The following is a 22,324-nucleotide window of genomic DNA, read 5'->3' as shown; positions in this document are numbered from 1 at the left end:
TAATTTGTTTTTTTTACACCCAAACAGTGGCTTCGTAAAATTGACAGTCAAAACATTGCCTTCGCACAATTGACATAATAATTGATTTTCTTGACATTTTGCATTATTTATTCACTTTACCTTTTCTTTTCCATTTGACAGAGTAGTACAATGACCAAAATTACCTTTTGATACCTGAAACGCTCGGTTGGGAGTAAATCCGTAGTTTTCTTCGTTTCGCCCATCTCGCGACGAGGTGCCGCCGCCCGCCCGTCTCGCGACGAGGCGCCGCCGCATGCCCGCCTTGCGAGATCGCGCCACCGCGAGGGAGCCTGGCGAGGTCGCGCCGCCACCCGCCCGCCGTTCCAATCGCCAGGACGACGACGACGCCAATCGCCAAGACGCGCCTCCACCATCTGCGCCCGCCGCCGATCGCATCTGCCGGACTGCCGCTAGCTATCGACTTCGTCTCTCTGCGAGTAGTGATTCCTTCTCCTGTTAGAAAGGAATTTGTGTGGATTCATGGCGCGTGTGAGTTTGTGTTAATGTATTTCTAATGAGCTAGTCGTTGAGCTCTAGTGTCAGCTTTATGTAAGATCTACCAAATTCTCTTTCCAGTGGAGAATGGAAGCGTTCCCTAATAATGAATGCATTCAGAAGATTGATTTCTTCTTGTGGTATCTGTCTAAATTTATTCTGAGTTGATGTGTTGTTTTTGTGAGATACCAATTTTCTTTGGTACTCTACCTGAGTACCTGATGAGTGACATTTGCTAAGCTACCTTCCGATCTACCTGAGTACCTGATGAGTGACATTTGCTAAGCTACCTTCCGATCTGCTCCTGAAGAAGAGAACTACTGAAACAACGGACTGGGCTAGCTAGCTCCTTGCCTCCTTCAACCCAATGGCTTCAAGATCACTGTATCAATTTGATGTATTGAGTAACTTGAGTTGATAAAAACTTCCCTTATTGCAAAAAAAAATGAAACAGAACATGTAGTGATCTAATGATGTGCAATGGATGGCATTATACCAACTCTAAAGAACAGGAGGCCTCACAACAGTCACCATTAAACAGAACATATAACTGATGTAGCATAGGATTATGATCATGAAACATAACATACAACTGTGTTGTAGAGGGAAAGCATCAAATGTTGCCGTATGATGGTCCACTCAAAGAATTTCCATTACCGAAGTACTACAATCTCACTAAAGTGTGTTTACAAAACTCAGGAAAACTAAGATAAACTGAGAAAAAAAATTCTCCTGGGAGTTCATCTGATTTGTAACTGTCTCTTGGGAGTCATCTTTTTTGGTGGAGCTGCAGTAGGCATCCTTTGTGGAGTAGTGGTGGTGGCATGTGAAGAGCTGCCCTCACCCAGCAAGAAGGCAAGACGACTGCATATATAAGTGTTTCATAGTTAGATAAATATTTTTCATTGTTATTTGTACATTCATGAACACAGATATATGTGTCATTGCTAATTACCTTCTACTTATAATGCCTGGACTGTCCTGTAGTATTTGTTCTCTAGTTGGTCTTTGTGGTGTGCTAGGTTCATCTGGCCTAGCTCTTATATTGTTCTTCCTAATCTTTCTCTTCCTGCAATTAAATAAAAATAATAATTTATGGCTCAAGGCAATAGTTTAAGCTTTTATGAAAAAGTAGCACTTGCCTTTTCTGGTTCTATTAAGTGGACATTTGTAACTAGCTTGCCTATGACCCGTTAAACCACACTTAAGGCAAGTCATTGGCCCTCTTATCATTTTCTTCCCCTCTTATCATTTTCTTCCCCTTAGTATTGATGGGAGCAATGTTGTCTTCATTGGCACCTTTCTTCTTGTAGCCACCCTCGAGACATCCTTTGATCCTCAATTTTTTCTGTCTTCCAACATTTCTCTTAGCAAGTGGTGCACCCACAATAAATGGGAGTTGTACTTGTGGCCATTGTGATTTGCCTATCATTGGCTCAATCTCTCTCCTATAAGCTGCCTTGAATCTGTCCACTGAATAGTACTCATGCACAAACTATTCAAGGTCTACTCTTTTGTGACAAAGGCCAAAATATGCTCACACGACTTACCAGTGTGTTGCCACTCAAGACAAGTACATGTCTTCTGATTAAGCTTCACAATATGCCTTTCGCAATTATTTCTATTGTCCCGAACTTCTGCACTCCAATTAGCAGATTCCACAACTTTGAAGTGCCCCAAACCTCTAGTATTTACCCTCAGCTGAACCATAATGCTTGGTATATCCTTCCAACTAGCAGTCTTTCTCCAATCCTTCTCCTCTTCCTCCACAAACCCATGATCATCTCTCTCACCTTGTCGGCTAGTTCAGCAACAGGTAAATCCTTAATGTCTCGGATCCAGTTATTGAAAACCTCTGCTACATTGTTAGTGACATAGTCACAAACTTGATTTCTGGATTGAAGGCACACCTCATCCACTTGAGATTATGGTACTCTTTTAACCAGAGCCATATAGCATTTGATTCTTTAAAAATTGATTTCATATGTTCTATGAACACTTCTTCCCTATAATGAAACATCCCCACATAAGCAGAGACTAAATATGGTACAAATATCAGTCCCAGGAGGCTGATAACACATTTATTCAACAGATGGTTCATAAACCATACAACTCCTGAGGGAGTGGGCGCGAAAACCACGCCGAAACAATATGTAAATAAACAACAGCAGCGAGCCAGGCTACTGTCAAGAGACAGTACTCGGGACTGCACGGCAGCGGAAGCATTCTGCAAAGGCCAACACCACAAGCAGCGTGGGTGCGGAAGCGACCTCCTACTCGAAATTCTCGGCGACGAAGTCCGGGTCTTCCTCTGAAGCAACAAAATAAGGGTGAGTACAACAGTACTCAACAAGTCCAACCCCATCCACGGAGGGGGATACAATCAATAGTATGCACAGGATATATCAATGATAAGGCTAAGATTTATTTGCAATAAAGCTATATTTTTAACATATGCAAGGGTTCATTTTCAAGAGGGTTTTCGTAAAGTATCTATTTTAGTAACCGAATCATTAAGTGGGGTTGATCCTACACAAAGGATCCAAGTTTTAATGCTTCCGGACTCCCCGTCCGCAGTAGCTCATAGCACAACTACCGGACACTTCCAAAAATCCAACACACGCCATGAAAATCACTCATCTCCAAGCACTAGTTATGTGACCAAGCCATAACTCGTCCAATGCCATGGACACGGCTAACCGGATAGGTTTTAACTCTGCAGAGCACAAGTAGGGTACCACAGCATGATCACATTGGTGTCGGTGCAGATTCTATCAAAGTCATTACCCACCTTAGCTAAGCCTGACTAGCCAACACGGAAGCAACCAAGGGGTTAATGACCTACCGACGAGGTCTTAATTAGGACCTAAGTCACAAAGATCTTACTCCTTCTCCATGGTCTCCCGTTGCTCACTAGCTCTCCTGATGACTAACAGACTAGCTAGAGGGATTTATGCTAAGCGGTTGCCGCATACAACGGTCGAGTAGTTGCACGATAAATTTGGTTAGACAAGATGAGACATCAATTCGGTCCTTAACCATGACAAGATGGATTTCTCCCAACCTGCTCAACCACAAAGGTACGAGCCCAACTTGGCATTTCACACAAGAAATACCCATCCATCTTATCTAAGCATTTTCTTTCCTTTATTTCCCGAAAACCTATTTTTCTCATTTAAAACACTCACACCTTTATTCTTTGATAAAAAGTATTTGTAGTCATGGTTGAATTGTAATAAGTAACAATGGCCTAAGCATTCTAGCAGTAACTATCATCCAAACAGAGCACATCATATTTAGAGGTAGTTATAGGATATCAAGGAATAATCATAACAATCAAGGGGTGGCTATACAACCATATTTCAGCAGTAAAACAATATGCAATTTTATAAAACAGGCAATAGGTGGTGTTTGAAAAACTGGGATAAATATGCATCAAAGGGTGAGATTGGACTTCCTGTCCTCAAATCCTTCCGGGAGTTCTTGCTCGCGGTGCTGGTCTTCGGGCTCCAGCTCACGGTACTGGTCATCAAGCTCCTCCTTGAGCACTCCATGATCTACGGCACACACAATCGGGCACACAATAAATAAAAGAAAAATAACGCTTTACCCCTTGAGCTCGAATAGAGAACGTGAACAGAAATTAGGAGGAATGAGTATTTTCATGGAACTTGAAGATGACTTGGCGGGAATATAGTAGAGGATGATGTGGTCGAATTTTGGATTAATTGGAGGAAGTTTGGCGCATGAAATGACGAGATAACGATGTGTTTAGGGGTTAAAACAGGCCTAAGGGCTGATCCGCAAGAGAACTTCTGAGAGAGGTGGGAGGGCTGATTTGTGAAATAGGGAAAGCAGGTGGTTAGATCAAAATTGGAGGGGATTTTCCCCTTTCTTCTTTCTTGGCTCGGTACAGGGAGGTTGTTGTGAAACCGGTAGGAGGGCTGGCCAGCCAAGCTCAGCGGCGGCGAGGTCGAGCTGCGGGGGAGGCGGAGGAGGGTGTGAGGAGCCCGTTTGAGCCCTCACCTTGGGCGGGTGGCAACGGGAGAGGGGGCGCCGGCGGTGGATAGGGAGGCGGCACCGGGCAGCTTAGCGGCATCATGCAAGAGAGGGGCGGCGGCGTCTTGGTGCGGGAGGGAGCAAAGAGAGGGCGGTGAGCTTGTGGGTGTGGAGGAACGACCGGGGCTTGGCCCCCTTTTATAACCGACGGCCGAGGAAGACGACGATGGCGCACAGGCGAGCGGCGTTAATGACGGCTGGGATTCTTGGCCAACACAGGGTGGTGGCATGGCGAGGTGGAGCTCCGCATGGATGGCGGGGCGGGGCGGGGCAGGGCTAGGCTCGCGCGGCAAGAAGCACAAGGGTGGCAGGGGGGCCAGGGGCTGGTGCTACCGTGCGTGACCAGCCAGGAAGAAAGGAGGAGGAAGAAAGAAGAAGAAAGGAGGAGGAAGAAAGAAGAAGAAAGAGAAAGAAGAAAAAGAAAAGAGAAAAAGGAGAAGGTAAAAGGAAAAGAGAAAAAGAAAGTGAGAGTCGGTGAAAAATGCGAAAAACGGTCGGGCATGCGGTGGAATTTGCGGAGGATGAAAATAATGGTTGTCGGCGTTGGGTGCCGCGACGGCGAAATCACCAGGAAGAAAAGGATTTTTGGGAGCTCAACGGTCATAAGATTTTGAAAACGAATTTTAGCGGATGATTTGAGTTAGTAAATTTTACAGATGTTATATATAAGGTCTTGCTGCAGGATACATCTGGCCAAACCTATGTAACCTTTTCACAAAATTCTGCATAAGATGAAAAAAGCATTCCCTTTGTTCAGCATTGGGAAACACCTTCTTCACTGCATTCTCTAAGCCTTTGCAAGCATATGTGCACACTGCAAGAAGTGGAGGATTTCCAATTGCATTCTTAAGCTGATTCATAAACCAAGTCCAATTATCTTCTATCTCAGAAGCAATGAACCCATAAGCAAGTGGATACATCCAATTATGACCATCAACTGTTGTAGCTAAGGCTAAATGGCCATTCCATCTTCCATTTAGTGCAGTAGAATCTATACCCAGATATGACCTACATCCTTCTAAAAAACCATCAATGCATGGTTTAAGTGCACAGAAAAAACCGATGAAAGTACACTATGCCATCTATTTTCAGTACTTCAATCTCTACAACACTTCCAGGTGACCTCTTCAGTACCTTAGCCTTCCATCTATATAGCATCTCAAAACTCTCTTCTCATTTACCATAACCCTCTATGAGAGCTTTTTCTTTCCCCCTCCAGACTGTGTCATATGAAATTGTGGTAGAGTATTCGTCCTGCAATTTTTTCTACAATTCTATAGCTCCAATATTTGGTAAATTTTGAATGATACTCATAGCTTTGCTAGCTACCCACTTCTGAGATGATGTTATGGTCTTCACCCTACTGCTTGAAATACAATCATGTTGATCAACTAAAAGTGTCACCTGTAGACAAATCAAGACAAAATAGTGAGTGTGATACACATATAAATCAAGACAATTACGGTTGGTTACTTAATAATATTCACCTTTATTGTTTTTTCATCAGCTTGCGTTCTGCCAACAATCCTCCAAGGGCATTCTTCACTAAACTTGCAGAACCCTCTAAACCTTTCCTTTGATGACTTCTCTGTGCCGAGCTCAAACTCCTCATTAATGGCAAATTGCCTCACAGCCAACCTAAATTCATCCATTGATGGGTACATAGTGCCAAGATCCATTTTTGGGTGGTCATATGTAATTACTACCTCGTCTGCTATGGCATCACTAATAGGAATGGTAGCACCTTCGGTATTATCATCTCCCTGCTCACGCATTGTACAACCATTTGGTTCAACCACCTTTCTCCTCTCATCCTCATCCCTCAAGCTCAAGATCACATATAGCTGATCCTCACTCATTGGTTCAATTCTTCCTTCCTCATCATGTGTCTCTATTATCTTTAAGTTATCCCGATCGACTTGTGGGATAGACGAAGTAGCCTCCGCCAAAAACAATGGAGGATCAGTATTGCTCCCCGTTAGATCAGGTTCCATTCCACCGGCCTGGATCGTCTCGGTTTGATCCCTAAAACAATGATAGTAATAACATAATCACAATTACTATATTCACAATGATAGTAGTAACATAATCACAATGATAGTAGCAAAAGCAAGAAGCAACAGATGATTTGGTTACTGGTGGAGGGGCTGAGTTAATTGAAAAATATGAGAATGTTCATGTTCCTAAATTGCATGAGACACCGATGCTAAATTCTGTTCCTCCAACTAGCAAAGTCAGTACCTCAGCCAACCATCTCTCAGCTGCTTTACAACCTTTTATAACTTATTTTATATGGTACGGTGTGCAGGTGTGCATGGATTCATGCAATGTGTTTTCCAAAATTCCATCTTCCCCAATTCAACAGCAGTGCAAAAATCAAGGAGAAACAAAAGATACGGTCAATCCTAACCACTCTGATACTGCATACAAATATCCTGCTACCAAGCCTAAGATAAGTGCGCAAATTCCACCTTCATATCCTCCCAACATGGCGCCACCACAATTTATGCTTCCGGTACCTGGGAGACCAATGCCCGTTGCTTTTTCAGCAGAAGCAACCTCAAGTTCCTGTTGAGTTCAGGGGGCCAGGTTTTCGATCAACACATGCAGCGGAATTGGTAGTTGGGAGTTTGATCATTCGCAGAACGGCAGTTTGATCAAAATTGACCAGTTAGATCGATCGACCCTCATGCACAGGGGTTCATGCTAATTGGAGGAACAAAACGCGCACCTCCTTCTTGCCGTAGAGGAGACCGCGGATGCGGACGGTGAGCGGCAGTCCGACGGATGCATCGGGTGGCGGGCGCAGATGGCGGAGGCGCGTCTTGGTGGCCGGTGGCACGTCGTCTTCAGGCGGGCATGCGGCGGCGCGACCTCGCCAGGCTACCTCGCGGCGGCGCGTCGTCTTCAGGCGGGCGTGCGACGGCACCTCGTCGCGAGACGGGCGGGCGGCGGCGCCTCATCGCGAGATGAGCGCAACGAAGAAAACAACCGATTCAGTCCCAACCGAGCGTTTCAGGTATCAAAAGAGTATTTTGGTCATTGTACTAATCTGTCAAATGGAAAAGAAAACGTAAAATGAATAAATAATGCAAAATGTCAAGAAAATCAAGATGTTCACAATAAGGATGTCAATTTTGCAAAGGCAATCTTTGGGGTGTCAATTTTACGAAGCCACCTGTTTTTTGTCAAAAATACTGTTTTTGTTGTCAAAAATACAAATATCCCATGGAGTGGGGAGTCGTATTGTTGCTGCTCGCTAAAAGGTTCTGATCGGGTGCGACGGCGTGAGCTCCGTGGTGGCGAAATGGCTGGGCCTTCCGAAGCCGATCCTCTCGGGGCGCTCCGCCACCAGGGGCCTCGCCGAGTACCCGGCCGGCCACTGCTTCGGCCCCGAGATCCTGCAGTTCATCGGCCAGGGCTTCCGCTCCGGCGTCCTGCCCTGCTCCGACACCTCCGTCTACTGGAACTACACCTGGTACCCTTCCCCCGCCGGTACGCATCACTCTCCTGTTCAACATTGCCTATCTGACTGACATGTGTCGAGTTGCAACGACTCGTGCACGTTCGTCGGCTGATCGATCCGTCCGGCTTCACGCGTGCAGACGGGGACGCCGAGGAGAGCGTGGCCAAGATGCGGAGCCACGTGCTGGGCAAGCTGCGGGCGGCCAAGATCCCGGCAGCGGCGCTGGACGCGATCGAGCGGAGCGAGATGAGCGACGTGGTGTCGTCGCCGCTGCGGTTCCGGTCGCCGCTCGCGCTCCTCCGCGGCAGCATCAGCCGGGGCGGCGTGTGCGTGGTGGGGGACGCGCTCCACCCGATGACGCCCGAGCTCGGGCAGGGCGGGTGCGCCGCGCTCGAGGACGGCGTCGTCCTGGCCCGGTGCCTGGGCGAGGCGGTGGCGGAGCATCCAGCTCATCACGGCGGCCTACGTCGTCGGGTTCATCCAGCAGAGCAACAACGTCGTCGTCAAGTTCCTCAGGGACACCTTCCTGTCGCCGTTGCTGGCCAAGACGCTAGTCGCCATGGCTGACTACGACTGTGGAACGCTATAATTCCGCTGCTCCTAGCTAAACAAGGGAAAAGGTGTGGCAACAATCACAGGCCCGCCGCCATTTTTTTCCCCTCAAAGGACGACAAAAGCTTTGCCACAAGTTTCGCTACAAGAAGAAAGCAAACAAATAAAATGTTGGACGCAGCCATTAGAGTACCAAACAAGCACTGAATTTTTATGTGATATCAACCAAATCATGAGCAGATTATTATGTGAATATCTAAACCATGTCCGGGCATTTTATTTGCCCCCACACTTGAATTTTGCCATCTCTTTTCTTCCTACTTAGCAAGGATGGAAGAAAGGAAACAAAGTTTGAGTGTTAAAATGGCCATTAACATCAAAATTTCTAGTTAGTCATTTTATACCGAACACATTAGAGTCATGGTGATTTTTTATGTGTAATTTCTATGCTGATTTGGTGTAAGTAAAAATTCGGGCGTGGAGCTATCTCAAAAATATTTGAATTTTGCAACACCATTAATCACTTGGTTTTTTTTCCCTACAAGGAAGTTGCAAGTAGTACCCCTACGTGAAACACACACACGCACACACACACACACGCGCGCGCACGCACACACACACCGTACGATGTACTGGTACGTACAACATGCATGGCACAGATGCACATGGCAAGTCGATGCATTTTTTTTAGAGGAAGCTTGATGTCAACAGTTGACTTGTGACCGAAAGGAGTTTGATCACACTTGGAGTTGAGTTTTCGTGGTGCAGAACTGCAGATGGGCGGAGCAACAGAAACTGCCGTAACCACATGCCGTGATTAATGAATGAAACGAGCATACGGTGCAGATGGGCGGATTAACCGATTAACAAACCGGTTTGACCAAGTGGCTTCATCCGCATCCGGGGATCTCACGGAGCGCGGCTCGAAGCAGTCTGCCGTGCCAAGTGTGAAAGAATCCCTAGCCCTTATCATTAACCGACAAAGAGCATGCATGGCCTCATCAGCATCTCTCAACTGCCACAGATGGATCCGATGGCTCTGATGACCCAGGAAAAATTTCGCAAAACTTAGTTGGTATTCGAATTGTACGATTCACAGGTACATTTTTGTCCTGATGGAGGACAGGAGAATACATGTAGCATAAACCCTTCACGGTGTGGGGACGCTTAAGAGGGGGTTTCAGAACATTGTCAAATATGAGTCCTAGATAAACATTTCTTGGAAATTCCCATGGTTTGAATATTATAGTCCATAAAAGTGACCGGCCATTTTACAGAGAATCTGTTTGTTACTGAAACTTTTCTATGAAAATCAACATTTTAAGTTAGTTTTGCTAATAAAGCTAAAGGGGTGCAGAGGCTGGAAAGGGGTCACGCGTTTTAACATTTCAGTGCAAGTGTGAAAAGGACACAGGAGACATGCTGAGTGCTGGAGTACTCAACAGGGGTTCACTCTGCACAAGTGCAAGTATAGTCACACTGTCCACCTGCCCGTATCAGCTTATCTACATCCAAGTGACACCGCCTTGAAGCCAAAATAAGCAGGAAAATATTTTTCTTCATTCAAATCTAGAGGTTTGACCATAAATCTAGCAGGGCCACTACTCCTTGGCCATCATATTAATTAGATAAACAAAGTCATATAGCAGCTGATGAATCAAAAGATCAAGTAGTACTGGTACAATTGAAAACAATGTGCCCCTAATAGTCCAATGGTGGCCTTAGCCAAGATGTGACAGTTGACTTGCAAGTAAGTTCCTTTTCGTCGATGCCAATCGACCTGACAAAGCAACAGCAGGCTTCTAGAGAACCCTATTCCGAAGCTAAATTTACCAACCTAAACTCCCTGAAACTACGGTTACCTACCTAACCTACTCCTACGCAGCTAAATTCCCTAGCCTCGGCCACTAACTGTCAAGCAGCAAGGAATTCTGTTTCTTTTTCTATCAGGTTGGTTAGGTTAGATTAGATCGAGAGAGCGCGCGTCAACCGCCACGATCCAAGGGCTCCGTCGTGATTACTGGGGCGGGCAGTGAGGCTCCTCCCTCGATCCGAGGACCCTCGCTCATCGTCGGTCCGTAATCCCATGTGCTCCAGGCACTCAAGTCTCGTGAGCTCACGTGACGCTCCCGCCTGCCCTCTCCAACTAGCAACTGATCCTTCTTTTTCTTCCCTAATCATTGTTTGATTAGTTCGTACGTACGTACCGTAACCACACCAGCCGGCTTCTATCGCGTTTATTGGCCAGATCGCGTGCGCAGAAAATGATCAGCTCCTTCGATCGGGTGGCAGGGACGCCATGGCCGGCATAGAAAAATGGCGGAGTCGGCCGGCTGTGCAGAGGCTGCAGAGAAGAAGAATCTTTCTTCGAATTGCCAATGGAACAGAGAGACTTTTTGGACGGGAGGAGGAGGAGGAGATGAGGAATCGTGGCATTAAAGGCGCACGGCGCAGCGTCTGGGTGCGGCATGCATCGGCATGTGAGTCCGCGCCGGGGTCCGCGCGCGTGAGCTCCGCCTCCCCCGTCGCCGCATTCCTATTTAAGCACCGCCGCGATCACCGCCATCTTCCTCACTCATCCACCTCCCCGGCCGGTCTACTACTTCCTCGGTTCCTCCCACACATTGCCTCGAGCTTGCCCACCTGTGAGTCTGTGACTGCCCCAAGGGCCTAGGTAGATTGCCAATCGACATGGCGCGCAAGGTCTCGTGTCACTTGCTGGTGATCGCCGTCGTCGCCGCGAGCCTCGCCGCGACGGCCCGGGCGGGATGGATCAGGGGCTCGGCGACGTTCTACGGCGGCGCCGACGCCTCCGGCACAATGGGTGAGTGACTAAGCTGCCTCGTCTTGGTTGCAATGCAGTGCACTTCCAGTGTCTGTCAATCGCTTGGTGAGCTGATGGGAATGCTTCGCTGCAATCTAACTAACAGGTGGCGCTTGCGGGTACGGCAACCTTTACTCGACGGGGTACGGGACGAACACGGCGGCGCTGAGCTCGTCGCTGTTCAACGACGGGGCGGCGTGCGGGGAGTGCTACCAGGTGATGTGCGACCAGCAGAACAGCCAGTGGTGCCGGCCGGGCGTGACGGTGACCGTGACGGCGACCAACCTGTGCCCGCCGGACTGGTCCAAGGCCAGCAACAACGGCGGCTGGTGCAACCCGCCGCGGCAGCACTTCGACATGGCGCAGCCGGCCTGGGAGAAGATCGGCGTCTACCGCGGCGGGTACGTCCCGGTCATGTACCAGAGGGTGTCATGCTCCCGGAACGGCGGGGTGCGGTTCACCATCAACGGCAACAACTACTTCGAGCTGGTCCTCATCACCAACGTCGCCGGCCCGGGGTCGCTCAAGTCGGTGCAGATCAGGGGCACCCGGACCGGGTGGATCACCATGTCCAGGAACTGGGGCGCCAACTGGCAGGCCAACAACTACCTCAACGGCCAGAGCATCTCCTTCCGTGTCACCGCCACCAACGGCCAGACCATCGAGTTCTGGGAGGTCGCGGGGTCCGGATGGCGGTTCGGCCAGACCTTCACCAACGGCCAGAATTTCTACTAGCGGCGGCGATCCGGCCGGCGAGCCATGCATGCCGCCCGCCGCCGGCTCTCGCCCTGTTTTTCCCTTCATTTTTGCATCTGGAAACTTGCCAAAAAGAAGCAGGCCTTATTTAGCGTCATTGTGATGGAAATGTTAGTGGCTCGATTAGCGTCTAGTAGATCGCATCCATGCGTAATGCGGTTGGCGTGGCAGAGGTGGGGTTCATGGGTCTCCGGCCGTGTCAGTCCGTTTCCGGCCGGCCTGATCGAGTGCCCGCCATGCCTACTGCTTTACGGATGATTGTTGCTGGAGAAAAACCAAAAAGAAAAAAAAAGGAGTTGATTCGTGGCGAGACTGCCTTTGCTTGGACACGAGGTTATCGTTGGATGTGCCAGAATGGCGCTTATTTAGCTTACTTTGGAAGGAGCAAACCGCGCATGTGAGCGTACTGTTGCAGATTATATTGGTGCATTTTTCTAATGATGAAACGGCCATGCATGCTTGGTTTTGACTTTTGGCTAGAAGCTGGTCAGCTGGTGTAGGCATTACCATATTTCTATCGTCTTTCAAAGCTTCGGAACTCGGTGAAATTGCTGATGACTTGTACTAACAGTAGGACTACAGTCAGAACTTTGAAACATATGCGGATATGCCGTCCATGATCTAAATGGTATGCCTACAAGTTGAGGGAGTCCTACAAGTTGAGGAGTCGCGGGCCAGTTTTTGGCCGAGCCTTGCCCACGACCGAACTGAATTCGAGTGGGGCTAGACGGCTAGTATTACAAACTGCATGCTGCTGCATCCATGCTTTGCAGGCGAGCGCGCTGAGGGCACAGGCACGTAGATGCACGAATTTGTGAGGAGTGTCACTGCATGCCCAGCGCCAGTTCCAGCTCAGGTTTGGTCTGCTAGTTGCTTGGAGAGAAATGATCATCTCTGAAGTGCCACTGAGTTACAGGATCCAGAGGAGACGAGCATGCTAAGCGAGTACGTCCCTGTTCCTTGACGATAAAGGGTGGCATTAACCAACGCAGCACTCGTTTCCTGGCGTTTTCCCCTCTCGCAGCTTCGGTTCATAGTCTCATGGACGACATATATATCTGCCATATGGCTGGCCTAGCTTCCATGATAGGAATGATAACGCTCCAAAGTGCTAATGAGCGAGGTATCCTCCTCTAACAGTTACTCCCTCCGTCCAAAATTACTCTTCGTTTTGACCTTTCCATGTATATAACTTTTGATATGCATCTAGATTATACTCACGTCTAGATATATAACAAAAGTAATGTATCTAAAAAAATCAAAACGAATTGTAATTTGGGACGGAAGGAGTAATAGGTCTTATTTATCATGTCATTGCTAATGTATCAAATAACCCTTCAAAAAAATATTTAATAGCTAGCATAAGAGTTCACTTCTCTAACAATCCAACTTTCAAAACTAATGTGGGTCCCAAGACAAAGGAAAATAATTGGAGATAAAATACTACTAAGCTACCAAAGAATAAAAGTGTGATTAAGACTATCTGTTGAACAAGAGCTTATTCTTCTCTCTCCTCTCAATCTCTCCTCCAAGTAGGACAATTGATGACGTGGACTAGTTAAGAGCTAGCTGACATGACCTAGACCTAAGTCTCCTCATAAGTCTACCTTGTGAAGTATTTGTAATTACATAGTCCAATGGAACAGAGCTCTTCAATCTCTCTATGGCCCTGTTTGGCCCTGTTTGGAAGAGCTTAAGCTTATTTTTAAGTTAGCTTCTACTCGGCTGGCCACAGAAGCAACTTGTTGAAGAAGCTGAGTTGTTAAAAAGCCAGGTGCTGGCACCCTGGTTTCTACTACTGCTCCCATCCCGTAGCCCTCACCGGAGGCACCATGCCCACCACAAAGACCCTCGTTGGAGCTGCTGCTAGCTGCTGTGGGAAGGAGGAGAGAGAAAAGTGAGTGAGGGAGAGGTCGATTCAGGAGAAAAGAAAAGGCGACGGTAACGCGTTGATTCAGCTGCGGCGGCGCATCGATTCACGCTTGATTCGACGAGGGCGAGCTCGAGTGGATGAGCTGGATGCAAAGCCTGATAGGAACAAGGGCTGCGACAGTGTTAAGTGCGCGAGCTTTGATTCGATGGAGGAAGGCACGAGCACGTGAAGACGATGAGTGGAAGGCGCGGCCGTGCGGGCGGGGAAGAGTTTATGCACCCCACTTACTCGATACGCAGTCTCGTAGTCCTACAAAGGAAGCACTTGCTCAAAAAGATCTCCATGAATTTCTCATTTTGCCAGTTGATAGCTTATTTTTGATGAAAAGCTGCGGCAGAAGCAGTTCCAATCTGAACCTCTATCTCAACTCAGGCTAACCCCTCTAGATGCTTAGCTAGAGGGGCTACGTCCTTCCTCCTCCCCCTTCCTCGGTAGGTAAGGGGCTTGAGCCCCCTCCCATCTATCCCCTCTGATGAATAGACCTCAACACCACTCCCATTTGGATGTTTTTTATTAGCATCTATTACGTTTACAAGTTATAGGAATCCACGGTCTACCATGCAGCTGCATCATTCACCACAATCTAATATTTTTGTAATACACCCATTTTATGTTAGTTACCCGGTGCTATTTTGTGAGCCATTGAGTGTTGTTTATATTATTTCTCCCTTTGTTTTACTAATTAGTTTATTTTTACATATTTAAACTTGGAGGGAGTAATAGATTTCACGGCTCATTTTCCCAATTTGAGATTGTTAAGGTGTTTTTTTTTTCAAAATTTTCGTTGCTCACACCGTCACACGTCACAACCAATGGCTGAAACGTATTCATTGGTCAAAAGAAAACCACATACTATTTCAAAAAACATTTTGTGATCCATTGAAGCAAGCCAAAATAAACTAATTGGCTTGTCCAAATGTTTTAGAAACGGAACGAGTACAATTTTTAAGGTATTGCAACCTACTTTTTAAAAGGATTTCGCGACCTACATTTTTGAGTTTTTTGTTTCTATCTACATCTCTTGCCAAACAAACTCAGTTGAATTATTTTGTGGCCCATCAGTGTATGGGCTTAATCCTAAACAGCTGATGAACATGACACTTATGAGCTGAGTGACGGACACTTGGATATTACCAGACAGACACAGAGTTTCTGCAGACAGCCCAATAAGCCCACGTTGACGAGGACGGGGTTCAATCGGATTCCATCGTCTGAACTCTGAAGTCGACTTTCGCGGACAACCTGATCGATTTATTTGATTACCCAAACAAGGGCAAAAGTAAAAAATGGTGAATTTGGTAATTACATCTTCTAGCCATGACCGTGTGACAACGCACTGAGATTCTTCGCGTGGCCGGCCGTGCTCATGTGATCGAGTTGCCACCATGTTTACTTACTGACCACCAATCTCCAGATTCCTAATACCATCCATCAAATGGCCGCCGACCCTCCAGCGGCCATGTCAACTTTGTCGAGTACATTGACAGTACGATGTCACCGTAAACAAATCCAGCTGGTCATTCATTCCCCTTGCTCGAGCTTCAGCCTGCAGCGAAGAGCATGCAAAATGCAAGAGGGTCAGCGACCTCGTCCTGCCACTGGTGATTGGTGAATGGTGATACAGCAGGATGGAATAGAATATCTTTAACATGTGCCCATGGCAGAAGCTACAGGTAATTGGGGAAAAGCGATCGCGATCTACGAGACGCGCACTCGTAGCTGCTGTACATGTGTCACTCACTCATACGTTCTGCTTGCCATGGCTTGAGGAGCAAATTTCCAAGCCGACGCATATGAATGCACTCGACACTTCGCTAGCTGCTCTCATCCTATTTAAGATCCGTACGAGAAGATCGACTCCATTTCACCACACCAAGTGTAACCGACAGTGTCGCTCATCACGCATCAGCCTCTCTCTGTATAGCTAGCTAGTAGCCCAGTACTGCACTTGCCAAAGCTCAAAAGTGCATGGAGATGCGGAGAGCACCGAGCTATCTTCTGCTCCTCGTCGTCGCGGCGGCGTCGCGGTTGGTGCCGGCGGCGGCGGGGGACGACGGCGGGTGGTCGAAGGGTACGGCCACGTTCTACGGCGGCGGGGACGCCTCCGGCACGATGGGCGGCGCGTGCGGGTACGGGAACCTGTACTGGTCCGGGTACGGGACGGACACGGCGGCGCTGAGCTCGCCGCTGTTCGACGACGGCGCGTCGTGCGGGCAGTGCTTCACCGTCACGTGCGACGCCGCCTCATCGCAGTGGTGCCTGAAAGGCAAGTCGGTGACCGTCACGGCCACCAACCTGTGCCCGCCCAACTACGCGCTCTCCGGCGACGAGGGCGGCTGGTGCAACCCGCCCCGCCGCCACCTCGACATGGCCCAGCCCGCCTTCCTCCAGATCGCCCAGTGCAAGGGCGGCATCGTGCCGGTGCTCTACCAGAGGTAATTAGTAGTTTACTATCACTTCAACAATCCTTAATTATAGTAATCTTGGACGGTTTGACCCGGACAAGTCAGTTCTAGCTAGCCTTCTGATTGATTAACTCATTAACAAAAGATTAATCTGGTGATGTGAATCATTGTGACGGTCTAGGACGCCGTGCATGAAGCAGGGAGGGGTGCGGTTCACCATGGCCGGGTCCAACTACTTCGTGCTGGTGCTCATCACCAACGTGGCCGGGACCGGGTCGGTGAAGGCGGTGTGGGTGAAGGGGAGCAACACGGACAGGATGCCCATGAGCAGGAACTGGGGCGCCAACTGGCAGTCGCTCGCCGGGCTCACCGGCCAGGCGCTCACCTTCGGCGTCACCAACACCGACGGCAAGACCGTCGTCGTCACCGACGTCGTGCCGGCATGGTGGAAGTTCGGGCAGTCCTTCACCTCCGGCGTCCAGTTCTCCAGCTGATCGATCGGTGACGAACCTCATCGGAGTTTCGAACGGCGGCTCCATCGGCCAGCAGGCTAGTTGCAGTCTTGCAGATCTAGGCTTTTCTGGTTGAATTGAAGAAGCACATGACATCTGAATTAAAAAAGATTAATAATGGGGACAGGACTGTATGGAGTACTGGGGTGTGTACTGTGATATGTATAGTTCTCGCCTGCTAGGCCATGCCATGGAGGACCCATTCATGGTTCATGGCAGGGTAGACTGGAAGATTATTGTAGTCTGGAGTTAAGTTCTTGCTGGAGACGATGCCCGATCAGTAGCTTTCTTCTGCAGACTCTGTTAATAATTACAGTCTTGTTGTGGTACTATTGTTCACACCTGGTCATTTGAATGAAATTTTAGATAGAAATCACGCATTCCCTAACCAAAGCCCGTTAATCTAATACCAGGCGTGATGAAATTTTGCACCTTTGGTCGAACGTGAGTTGGGTTAAGCCCAATCTGTCTAGAAGAGTCAAACGTGTGAGTTAGGCTAAAGCCCAATCAGTAGTGGTAGTGCAAAAGGAATTAATTCCTACTAGGGGCGTGAACCCACGGGCCAAGTTTCTACAGGCCTGCTGCCTCGGTGGAGCGCGCGAGAGGATGACGAGCCCACGACACTCTCGTGAGCTGGGCCGGAGACTAAACCCTCTTTCGGCGGGCCGGGCAACTCGGGCGTGAAAATGAAGTAACCACTGACCTGCAAGCCCAAATTCCAGACTGGCCTGCACTGCACAGCGCCACTACTGACGAAAGCCACTGCTACAGCTACAGCTACTGACCTACTGTTGGAAGCAACGTCAAAACTTGCTAGAGTTTCGCAAATAAATAAATAAATAAATAATGCTAGAGTCTAGACTAAAGGCAGGCAGGGAAGAGCGCCAAATATTTGTTTGTTCGGGACGTGAGAATTTCCCCAGACCCCAGAGAAAAACATTTGGAACGTGAAAGGTTTTTCAGGATTTCAGCAAGAACTGAATCACTTCTATGTGAAACACCTGCGAGTGAAATCACTGTGCTAACAGGGACCAAGCCATTTTTAAGGGCGGTTTACTACAGTAGACGGAGCATGCTAGATTTTTTTTATATGAGATGAATAAAATGCTATGTGCAAGTTGACAAACGATTCCATGCTAAAAGAAACGCAAAGAATCCGGAGAAGGTACGGCCGGTCGATAAACCTCTGACTCTTCTAGACCAGGTTGGTATGATTAGAATCAAATTGTACGCGTTGAATTCGTCACCTCTCACTTGTTTATCCACCTCCAGGGCATAATCATCCATGTGCTGACACCGCTGGCCCTCATGGCCTCATGTGGGCCAGAATTCCCTCACACCACATGCCAGAGATAAGCAAGAACGGCAACACATTCCAAATCATGGTTTAATTACGTGCTAAATTCATTCCAGACTATAGTTTTGTGTCCTAAACTGATGCGGAGGTAGGTCACCAACTCAGCTCAACCCGGCAAGTACGGATAACTGAACATGCAGGGCGCACGAAAACGCAAATGATTTCGCATGCCATGCTTATCAGGAGAGTCAACTGATCAGCACAGGACGCGCGAGTAAATGAAGTCTCCTGCTGCATGCGTCCATTTGCTCGCACGCATGTGAGCTTAGCTAGCAGCCCAGCACGCACTGGGATATCGATCATTCGGTGGCATGTTCCCTGCAATTCCCCTGCCCGGCCGTCCCTGAACATAATTCTCGTTCCCTCGTTCTATATAAGCCATGCCACGATCACTGCAAATCCGTCAGATCAGAAGCTGTTAGGCAGTCACTGCAATTCTCCTGTAGTGTACTGAAACCGACGAGTATTCCAAGTCTCCTGTGGTGTTCTGTACCGGTCTCTGAGCAGAGATGGACAGAGTCCTCACATTGTTCATCGCCGTCCTAACGGCGACGTTCTTCGCGCCGGCGAAGGGCTGGAACTACGGGACGGCGACGTTCTACGGCGGCCCCGACGCCTCCGGCACAATGGGTAAATATTTACACTAGTTTTTAAATCCAAGATCCATTTTTGTACGAATCTTACAGTAGTTTTTCCAAATGGAGCTAGCTAACACGATGCTGTACGGCGTGATATGATGATGAAGGTGGCGCGTGCGGGTACGGGAACCTGTACCAGGCGGGGTACGGGACGAACACGGCGGCGCTGAGCTCGGTGCTGTTCAATGACGGCGCGGCGTGCGGGCAGTGCTACCTGATCATGTGCGACAGCAACGCGTCCCCCTGGTGCAAGGGCGGCGCCGCCGTGACCGTCACGGCCACCAACTTCTGCCCGCCCAACTGGGCGCAGCCCAGCAACCGCGGCGGCTGGTGCAACCCGCCGCGGCCCCACTTCGACATGGCGCAGCCCGCCTGGGAGCGCATCGGCGTCTACAAGGCCGGCATCATCCCCGTCCTCTACCAGCAGTAAGTCATCGATCATGTCGTCGTCTACCACACCTTCGTTTCCTTCTCCGATGAGCTCGCGAGCTGATCGGCCATGGTGGCGTGTGCAGGGTGACGTGCTGGAGGCAGGGAGGGATCCGGATCACCATCGGAGGATCCACCTTCTTCCAGCTGATGAACTTCGCGAACGTGGGCGGGAGCGGGTCGATCCGGTCGGTGTCGGTGAAGGGGACCAAGACGGGGTGGATCGCGCTGAACCGCAACTGGGGCGCCAACTGGCAGTGCAACTCGGCGCTCGTCGGGCAGGAGCTCTCCTTCATCGTCACCTCCACCGGCGGCCAGACGCTCTGGATCAACAACGTCGTGCCGGCGTGGTGGCAGTTCGGCATGGCCTTCGTCAGCAACTACAACTTCTACTACTGACCAATAGCTATAGCTCGAGGGCGGCCAAGCTAAGCAAGCGCAGGGGTACTTTCGGTTGTTGTAATGGAAGGCGACAATTTGTTCGTTCTTTTTTCTTGGGGGCTACTTTGTACATGTACATCTCGTTGTGATAAGAGGAATATATTGACCATTTCAGACTTAAACTTTGATCATCCACCACAAAAAAGGTGACTATTTTTTTCGCAGAAGGTAACTCAGTGCTACTAGTTTATTTTTCTTGATAGTCTCCTTGGTACACGAGTTCGTCACAAAACCTGGAAAAAAATTTACATGAAGCAATTTAGTTTCTGCTGCAGTAGAGGAAAGTTTACCCAACCCAAACATCGTGGACCTGGTCAGTCATGTCGGTGTAATGAAAAAATTGAACCCTGTCTGTACAAGTTCAGGCTCCTAATTTTTAACCTGCGCCATGTTTATGGGGTCCACACACCCAGAGCGATGAACAAAGAAGATGCAAAATAAATAAATAAATAAATAAAAGGGAAGTAGGGAAGTTGAATCCATTGGTCACTAGTCACCACATTCTAACATTCCTCATCATCAGTCATCACTGCTTGAGTGTCTAGTGTAGCCTAGGTGTAGCTAGGTCGAAAGGTTGGGGCAAGTGAATTCAAGGGAGGAGGAAGATGCAGGGAACCGGCCACCTAGCGGTACTACTGAATGCTTTTCTCTCTACAAACGGCGACCGACTCCTCGTGGGGAAGTCAGCAGATCACTGGTGATCGTTTCTTGTGCAGTTCAGGAGCATGCCGAAATTTCACCATCACCAACATGGCGTTCTTGGTGTACAGTGATGCCATCCCTTCAGTTTGCATTGCATGAATGCCTATTTGAGATTTGCTCATTAACGAATACGACAATGACAATTGCGTGAGTTGTAGACAGTCACACGTGCAATCGTTTACATGAGAACACACACTTCCTCGTACAGAACTGAACGGCCTGATCAGATGCGGTACTTGAGAAATGAACTGACTGGTCAGCATGCCAAGGGATCCAAACGTACTTGCATTGCAGAGGAACACACCTCATGAACATTTGGCTTTAACATGCCATTTTGTCTGCACCCTTTTTTCAGTAGTCAAACTACAAAAAGAATGCAGCATGTCAGATGAAAGGAACTGCCTTTGCATACTGCTCGACGATGGGTCCTGAATCCCTGATCCTGACAAGAGTGTGCACAGTGCAGACCTGGCCAAGTCAGCAGGACAGGGTGAGATCCAGAGCATGCACAGTCTATGCAGCATCCAGGCATGCCAGTGATCACGGCAATTTAATTTCTTTCACATCCGCATGAACTGCTACTGATGCAGGCGTCAGTGTTAATCCCGGCAATTTCAGTATGCACATCTGAATTCACATCACGGTCAGGTCGATTCGGGCAATGGGAGTCCTCCAATAGAACGAGCACGCGCGCACCTTGGATCAGCTTGAGCTCCTTACGGAGATGGAGGATCGCGCCCCTCCGCCTTCCGGTTCTTGGCTCGTCAGGGAGAAGAGGAGCAGATGAGAGGAGAAAGAGGAACAGATAGTTGAGCGGAGTACAGATGCGGCTATTGGAATGGTTGACTTTGCGCTACCAGTGGAGACGGCGGCGAATGGTGAGCCCGCGGCGGCGGGGGCTGTACCGGGGAGGCGCGGATGAGGGCCCATGGAGAGGTAGGCATCCAGCTACGTGGAGCCTGTCCGCGGCGAAGATTTGGCTGTCTCCATCGAAGCCGCCGGCGTTGGAGGCTGGAAGGGACCGCCATGGCGATCGCGGCGGAAGGGAGCTGTGATGGCGAGGTCGGGGATAAACATTTTACATATGCACCCCTGGGTATTTTTATAAAATCTCCTACGCGATCCGATTTTTTTTTTAAAAACCCTAATTCCGAATTAGGCCACTTTAGGTCCGGTGTCCAGTAATGTCGACGGCGGAGAAGACCTCGACGCCGGCGGAAGGGGACGGAGCTCCGAGCAGGCATATCGCAGCATCCGACGGTGGCCGGACGACGCTGAGTAGGCCAACCACCTCCGCGAAATTCGAGAAGAGAAGGAAAGGGATCGGCTGCGTTGCGGTGGATTGGAGGAGGCCGCGAGAAGCGCTCCACGTCGACGAGCACGTCGGAGACCAGACCAGTAGATGGGGAGGCGGGGAGCAGTGCAGGATTCTCACGACGACCTGTCCGCCTGATCGGCGGCGGGCGCTTTTTCCTGCGCCTCGTCGTCGTGCTTGTCGTCTGCGACAGCCTGCGGCGCCGAGGTTTGGAGGCGGTGTGGCGGTGGTGCTTGCAGCGGAAGGAGCCGATCAGAATTTCTCATGCCACTTGGAAAAAGAAGAGGGATATCATAACGTAGCAAAGATGTCATTGATCTGACCGTACCATTTGCCATCTTACAGCAGCTCGTCTAGTGTTAACTGTTGAGGACGAGTCCGCGCCTCCCCGTCGGCGCCGTCGGAGACCGGATTAGCGT

At 49.1% G+C, this 22,324-nt stretch overlaps 3 protein-coding genes and 1 pseudogene across 3 annotated transcripts; all 4 read left to right on the top strand.

Moving 5' to 3' along the window:
- The first annotated feature begins 7,384 nt into the window (after nucleotides 1–7,384).
- LOC101753272 lies at nucleotides 7,385–8,630 on the top strand (annotated as a pseudogene).
- Nucleotides 8,631–11,081: 2,451 nt separating this feature from the next.
- Nucleotides 11,082–12,500, top strand: LOC101777168 (expansin-A12). The gene is made up of 2 exons (XM_004985598.3): nucleotides 11,082–11,417; nucleotides 11,524–12,500. The coding sequence occupies exons 1-2, from the start codon at nucleotides 11,285–11,287 to the stop codon at nucleotides 12,150–12,152; spliced, it is 762 nt and encodes a 253-aa protein (XP_004985655.1). The 5' UTR covers nucleotides 11,082–11,284; the 3' UTR covers nucleotides 12,153–12,500.
- Nucleotides 12,501–15,959: 3,459 nt separating this feature from the next.
- On the top strand, nucleotides 15,960–17,164 carry LOC101776758 (expansin-A15). Its single transcript, XM_004985597.2, has 2 exons — nucleotides 15,960–16,541; nucleotides 16,693–17,164. Exons 1-2 carry the CDS (start codon nucleotides 16,075–16,077, stop codon nucleotides 17,003–17,005), a joined length of 780 nt encoding a protein of 259 aa, XP_004985654.1. The 5' UTR covers nucleotides 15,960–16,074; the 3' UTR covers nucleotides 17,006–17,164.
- Nucleotides 17,165–18,772: 1,608 nt separating this feature from the next.
- On the top strand, nucleotides 18,773–20,014 carry LOC101776358 (expansin-A25). The gene is made up of 3 exons (XM_004985596.2): nucleotides 18,773–19,010; nucleotides 19,126–19,444; nucleotides 19,534–20,014. Exons 1-3 carry the CDS (start codon nucleotides 18,890–18,892, stop codon nucleotides 19,844–19,846), a joined length of 753 nt encoding a protein of 250 aa, XP_004985653.1. The 5' UTR covers nucleotides 18,773–18,889; the 3' UTR covers nucleotides 19,847–20,014.
- Nucleotides 20,015–22,324: the final 2,310 nt, after the last annotated feature.

The sequence above is a fragment of the Setaria italica genome, chromosome IX (genome assembly GCF_000263155.2).
Source record: "Setaria italica strain Yugu1 chromosome IX, Setaria_italica_v2.0, whole genome shotgun sequence".
In the NCBI taxonomy this organism is placed as follows: Eukaryota; Viridiplantae; Streptophyta; class Magnoliopsida; order Poales; family Poaceae; genus Setaria; species Setaria italica.
Note: the sequence above shows the minus strand (reverse complement) of the source record. Positions and strands in the feature narration are given on the sequence as shown.